Below are 7,370 nucleotides of genomic sequence, written 5' to 3'. Positions count from 1 at the left end.
TCTATAGCTCCTTAGCCTTTGTTGGTACTTCGAGCTCTTGTATTGCTTTGATTTGGTCCGGATTTGTCTCGATTCCTCTGTGAGTCGCCATGTATCCTAAGAACATCCCTGTTCTTACCCCGAAAGCGCATTTCGAGGCATTAAGGCGAAGCTAATGGTTTTTCAGGATATAAAAAACTTCTCTCAGGTCTGTAAGGTGGTTTGTTACAAGCTTGCTCTTCACTACCATATCGTCTGTGTAATTTCATAGTTCTTCCGAGCTGTTCCTTGAACATTTGAGTGATCATTCATTGGTAGGTTGCTCTAGCATTCTTGAGACCGAATGGCATTACTTTATAGCAGTAGGTGCCTCTTGGAGTAATGAATGTTACTTTCTCTTGATCTAGGCCGAACAGTGGTATCTGGTGATAGCTGCTATAAGCATCCAAAAAGCCCATATGCTCATGTCCTGCAGTTAAGTCTACTAGTTGATCAATGCGAGGCAGAGGGAAGCTATCCTTGGGAAAAGCTCTATTAAGGCAGGTAAAGTCAATGTAGACTCTCCATTTTTCATAACTGTGTTGGACAGCCATTGTGGGTATTGAATTTCTCGAATAGCCCCTGATGCTCAACCCCGGAGTATCATATACTGACCATGCGAATACCTCCATATTTTCCCTCAGCAAATCCAGCAACTGAAGTTTCTCATCAGTGCCTAGCGAGGTACCAATAAGAAAATATTTTTCTGGGTCATCTTCTTTCACTAGGACTTTTTCCAAATCCTCTACTATCTTTTCTGATGGGGTTCCTCTGACATCCTCCAAGACCGACTATTCAGTTACTTCAACTGTCTGTACCCAATTACAGAGTTGTTTAGCCTTCATGGCTGCCACGAAGCTGTCACGCCCTTCACCTGCCCCTAAAGGTTTGGGCATGACCTAAGCAAGGCCTGTCATAAAAACTGGTGTACACACCGTACGGGGCCTTATCGGAAGCATAAAATATTAATATAACAAAAATACAAGCATACTCCATTGAGCTATTTCTAATATGCCAGGATCTCATACATTACATACATCATCAAAAGCGGATAAAGTTTAAAACTATATCCTTGGATATTGTGTATAACATATACATTTACAGTCCTAGCCCGATAATTGGGCATAACAAAAGGAATATAAAAGTTAAGTACAACATCCATAGGTGGCTCTCAAAAGCAGACCCATATCTTAGCAGCTTCACAAAAATAAATGGCCTGGTATGGTGCCTGAACATGTAAAGGTTGATAAAAGAGACAGCGTCAAAGTTAGGACTGACCCCCTGACTGATAACCTACAGAAACAGACATAATAGGGAGTGAGCCGAGCTCAATGAGTAGTAATACATAATGAAAGACGTCTGACTTGAAGCTTAAATACATCAATACATAAAAAGATGTAGCATGCACATGATTTGTCTGATTCTGCATTTAGCTCATAATGGCCCTAGGCCTATTCCCGTGACATAAGCTTGTGGCTATAAGCCCTTGAAACATGATGGCACGAAGCCCTTGAACATATGGCACGAGGCCCTTGAACACATGGCACGAGGCCCTTGAACACATGGCACGAGGCCCTTGAAAATGGCATATAGCCCTTGTAAATGCTTTTCTTTACATATAACATTAACATATCTTAAACATGCATAAGAGCATTACATGCTTGAGACATTAACATGGTTGCATAACATAACATAAGTACTACTACTCACAGTGTTGAGATGGCGTGTTGCTTCCTTCTGGAATGTGCCCTGCACACAAGTAATACATTAGTCTCTCTTTTTTTTTTTAAAGCATTTCGTGAGTCTTACACCTTGCATGCTTACAACCACTTTAAAATCATCTGTAAAACATTCTAAAAATACCAGAGAAACAAGCACTCAAAGCTGAACAAACATTTAATTTTTCCTGAAAATGAGTCCTCCGCTCGAGCGTAACTTTGGCCGCTCGAGCGGACTGTAAGTTGCACAAAACTGCTGAGAGGTGGTTTTTCCCGCTCGAGCGGGCTTTCCTACGCTCGAGCGGACCAAGCGAATTTTCTGAAATTCTGGACCTTCATTCGAGTCCCAACCAGGTATTCATTCCATTTTTATATGCAACCCAAGGTTAGGTTAATGCAATATACTCACCTAACTTCACTATAACATGAATTCTACCTTGAGTATCATAAATTAAGCAAGATTAGGAGCTTTAAAAAGTCATCTCCCTCTCTAATTCCCCTCTTGAATTCAAGTTCTTTCATATCTTTGAAACATAACACATGATATATACATAATTCCATGAAGTGATGATAGAAAACCATAGATTGAAGTATACTTTCATACCACACCCAAATCTAGATGCCTAAGCAACCAAGTAAGAGAAACCCTCATCATTCATGCATGAATTAGACATGAATCAAACATACACATCAATACAAACTCTAAGTGGCCATAGCAAGAAGGATTTGAGCTTACCTTGAATTCAATCCTACACCTTTAACAATTTTGCCAAGCTTCCTTGTGGAATCCCTTCTCCCCCGATTTCTCCTCTTTTCCCCCAAAAATGGTATTCACGTTTGTTTGTTTTTGATCAAGGCTCCTAAAGGCTTAGATATATATATATATATATATATATATAAGTAAAGCATAAGTAAGGCATATAAGACAAAAATGGATCGTTTAATCATTCCAAAATTAAAATTTCACAAACATGCCTAATATTATCTAAAAATTATGCTGATTACGGATATATAATCAATTTCAGCTAATTAAGCTGTTAAGGCTTCCAACTTCTAATTCAAACGCGTTGATGGTGACAGATAGTTTCCTTGTGAGACAGATAGACATTCATAGACATGGATTTCACTTCCTTAATCATAATTTTTCACGGAACTACACAGTAAGCATTTAAGAAATCATGTACAAGGGTCGGGTTATTACACTCTCCCCCCCTTAAATAAGTTTGGTCCTCCAAACTTGGGTTACCTTAGGGTTGGAACAGGTGTGGATATTGATGTTGCATTTCCTCCTCTCTTTTCCATGTTGCGTCGGTTCCGTAATGTTCTTGCCACTCAACTTTTACCATTGGAATCTCACGGGTTCGTAATTGTTTTACTTGTCGGTCCAAAATGCGAATTGGTTTTTCCTCATAAATCAACTTGTCGTTCAACTCAATTTGATGGTAGTCAATAACATGTGACGGATCCGGAAGGTACCCACGAAGCATAGAGACATGAAACACGTTATGCACTTGACTCATATGTGGTGGAAGGGCAACTCGGTAAGCTACCGGACCCACTTTTTCCAGAATTTGAAAAGGACCGACATACCGGGGTGTCAACTTACCTTTCTTTCCGAATCTTGGGTGCCCTTTCATCGGAGTGACTTTCACGAAAACATAGCTATCCATGTCAAATTCCAAATCTCTCCGTCGGTTATCAGCATAGCTTTTCTGCCTACTTTGAGCAGTTTTCAATCTTTCCTGAATAACGTGAACTTTTTCAGTAGTCAACCGAACAATTTCAGGCCCTAATAAGGATTTATCCCCAACTTCAGCCCAGCACACGGGAGAACGGCATGGTCTTCCATACAAAGCTTCATAAGGTGCCATGTCTATGCTCGAATGGTAACTATTATTATACGCAAATTCTATCAACGGGAGATGGGTTTCCCAACTGTCTTGAAAATCTAGTACACACATTCGGAGCATATCCTCAAGAGTCTGTATCGTCCTCTCGGATTGACCGTCGGTCTGAGGATGGAAAGCTGTGCTGAACTTTAATTCTGTACCCATTGCTTCCTGTAAACTTTGCCAGAATCTAGAAACAAACTTAGGATCTCTGTCTGACACAATCGAGACCGGAACACCATGAAGCCTCACAATTTCATTTACATAAATCTCTGCTAATTTATCTGCGTTATACTGAGTTTTTACTGGCAAAAAAAATGGGCGGACTTAGTTAATCGGTCCACAATGACCCAAATTGAATTCATACCTCGAGGAGTCCGTGGTAACCCCATAACAAAATCCATGGTCAAATGTTCCCATTTCCATTATGGGATGGGAAGAGGTTGCAATAATCCGGCAGGTCTTTGATGCTCCGCTTTTACTTGTTGGCATTGCAAGCACTTAGAAACAAACTCCGCAATCTCCTTCTTCATACTTGGCCACCAAAAATTCTGCTTTAAATCTCGGTACATTTTAGTACTCCCTGGATGCATTGAGAACCTTGAGGTATGCGCGTCCTCCATCAATTTTTGTTTAAGACCCATCACATTGGGAACGCATAGTCGGTTTTGAAATTTGAGCACTGAATCTACCACACTGAATCCCGGTTTTGGTTTTGTTTCGAACTCATCATGTATCTTCCTCAAAGTTTCATCTTCCATTTGGTGCACTTTAATCTCTTCCAATAAGGTTGGTTGTGCTACTATCGCTGCTATTAGGGCTTTTTGACCATGTAACACAAGGTTCAATTCTTCCTTATCCAATTCCATTACTAAGTCTTTTGGTCCTGTAACCATACTCGCCATATCTGTTGAAATCCCCATATTTTTCCGACTGAGCGCATCTGCAACTGTGTTGGCTTTACCAGGATGATAATGAATCTGCAGGTCATAATCTTTCAAAAGTTCCAACCACCGTCGTTGCCGCATATTTAATTCCTTCTGAGTGAAAAGGTACTTGAGACTTTTATGATCAGTGTATACCGCACAGGTGCTACCGTACAAATAATGTCTCCATATCTTTAAAGCAAAGACTACCGCTGCTAATTCCAGATCATGTGTGGGATAATTCTGCTCATGGAGTTTCAGCTGTCTAGATGCATAAGCGATGACTCTTCCGTTCTGCATAAGTACGCAACCAAGCCCTTTGTGTGAAGCGTCACTGTAGATCACAAATCCTTCTGTACCGGATGGTAAGGCCAAAACTGGTGCTGTTGTCAACCTTGTCTTCAATTCCTGGAAAGCAGATTCTCGTTCCTCTGACCATTCGAATGCAACTCCCTTTCGTATTAGTTGTGTAAGTGGCACAGCAATTTTAGAAAAATCTTGAACAAATCTCCTGTAATAACCAGCTAACCCCATAAAACTACGCACCTCAGTCACATTAGTGGGAGTTGGCCAATTTACGACTGCCTCAATCTTGTGTGGATCCACAGAAACTCCTTCCTTTGTGATGATATGCCCCAGAAATGCCACCTCTAGTAGCCAGAATTCACATTTCTTCAGCTTTGCGTATAATTTCTTTTCCCAGAGGGTTTGAAGGATCAAACGGAGGTGATTCTCGTGAGCATCTGCATTCTTCGAATAGATGAGAATATCGTCAATAAAGACCACTACAAAGTCATCCAAATAGGGCTTGAAAACACGGTTCATCAAATCCATGAAAGCTGCTGGTGCGTTAGTAACTCCGAATGGCATAACCAAAAATTCATAATGACCGTACCGGGTTCAAAAAGATGTCTTCTCAATATCATCAGCCTTGACCTTTAATTGATGGTACCCAGATCGCAGATCAATCTTGGAAAAGACTTGTGCCCCCTGCAGCTGGTCAAATAGGTCATCAATCCTTGGTAATGGATACTTATTCTTGATTGTAACTTTATTAAGTTCTCTATAGTCAATACAAAGCCGGAGTGTTCCATCCTTCTTCTTTACAAACAGAACCGGTGCACCCCACGGAGACACACTCGGACGAACGAACCCCTTGTCCAATAAATCTTGCAACTGCACTTTCAATTCCTTCATCTCAACTAGCGACATTCTATACGGAGTCCTTGATATGGGTTGAGTTCCCGGTGCTACTTCAATGGTAAACTCAATTTCACGGTCTATCAACTGCCCTGGTAATTCTTCAGGAAAGACGTCTGGAAATTCACACACAATTGGGATCATGTCAATAGTTCCATTCACCACTTGCCCCTCCAAAACACTGCATAAATACCCCTGACCCCCTTTTTGAATTAATTTACATGCTTTTGCTGCCGAGATCAAATAAGGTGGAGAAATTACGCCATGCCCCTGTAAGGTAGACTCTAATTGTCCCGGAGGATGGAAACTGACTCGTTTAGTTAGACAATCTATAGTTGCACCATATTTACCTAACCAATCCATTCCCAGAATAATATCAAAATAAGTCATGTCGAGAGGCAACAGGTTGGCATATACCCGGACATCCCCAAGTTCGAGTTCGCAACCACAATAAACAGAAGTACAAAGCACAGAATCTCCCATAGGTGAGGATACACATAACATATAAGACAGTGTTTCTTCAGTTTTGTCTAAGTTTTGTGCAAATAATTTTGACACAAAGGAATGAGTAGAGCCAGAGTCAAATAAGATAGAAGCAGAATGACCGTGAACCATAAATGTACCTGACACCACTGTTGCTGCATTCTGCACATCTCCTGGAACCAATGCAAACACCCTGCCTTGTCTCGCTATGTCTTTATTGTTGTTAGGTTTGACCGGCGCCTTGGTATTAGTGGTTGGTGTCGACCCTGCTGAGCTAGTAGGAATCCTGTTACCATTTCGTTGATTCCTCTGAGGGCAATCCTTTATCAAATGACCCGTTTTTCCGCACTGATAACAGGCTCCAGACTTCCATTGGCATATCCTATGGTGCCTCTTTCCACATTCCAAACAAACAGAAATTGTACCCTGATTAGGGGCAGAAGTATTCGAAGTCCCTGAGTTTTGTTTCTTGTTTGGTGGAGTAGCCACTCCCTTTGACCATTGATTATTTTGCCTCTTTCCCTTCCATTCAGCAATCCGGTTCTGAGCAGCAAGGTTTCCCTCAGCTATAACAGCCCTCTCCAGCACATCTACGTAGGTAGGCAACTTTAACATATTGACTCGATCCAAGATGGCACCCCGTAAGCCCCCTTCAAATTTTCGTGCCTTTTTATAATCCGTGTCCACCATATGCGGTGCATACCGGGTTAACTCTGCAAATTGGGCCTCATACTCAGCAACAGTCTTGTTCCCTTGTCTGAGAGTCTCGAATTCTGTCACCTTTTTGTCCCGCATACTTTGGGGGAAATATTTATCATAAAAAAGCCCCAAAAAATCTATCCCATGTTAACTCTGGATGGATTGTCCTCGTAAGCATCCACCACCTCCGTGCCTCGTCTTCAAGAGTGAAGGCCGCTAGTTGTACCTTTTGAGCTTCGGTGCAGGGAAAGACTTCAAATAACTTCTCTATGCCCAATACCCAGGCCTCAGCTTTCATCGGTTCTATTCCTCCTTTGAAGGTTGGCGGTTTCATCTTTTTAAACTCCTTAGTGAGGGTGATAGTTCGGTCTTCAGCATGAAAATCTTGCACTACAGGTGGGGGTATTGGTGGTGGTGGCGGCTGTTGGGGGGGCTGT

The 7,370-nt window shown here is 41.6% G+C and overlaps 1 protein-coding gene across 1 annotated transcript; it reads right to left on the bottom strand.

The window, feature by feature from the left end:
• Positions 1–4,050: 4,050 nt before the first annotated feature.
• LOC145800167 (uncharacterized) lies at positions 4,051–7,029 on the bottom strand. Its single transcript, XM_082889809.1, has 3 exons — positions 5,676–7,029; positions 5,098–5,336; positions 4,051–5,004 (listed from the first exon to the last, which is right to left on the bottom strand). Exons 1-3 carry the CDS (start codon positions 7,027–7,029, stop codon positions 4,051–4,053), a joined length of 2,547 nt encoding a protein of 848 aa, XP_082745935.1.
• Between the last annotated feature and the right edge of the window lie 341 nt (positions 7,030–7,370).

The sequence above is a fragment of the Camellia sinensis genome, chromosome 10 (genome assembly GCF_055761805.1).
Source record: "Camellia sinensis isolate YWXY chromosome 10, ASM5576180v1, whole genome shotgun sequence".
In the NCBI taxonomy this organism is placed as follows: domain Eukaryota; kingdom Viridiplantae; phylum Streptophyta; class Magnoliopsida; order Ericales; family Theaceae; genus Camellia; species Camellia sinensis.
Note: the sequence above shows the minus strand (reverse complement) of the source record. Positions and strands in the feature narration are given on the sequence as shown.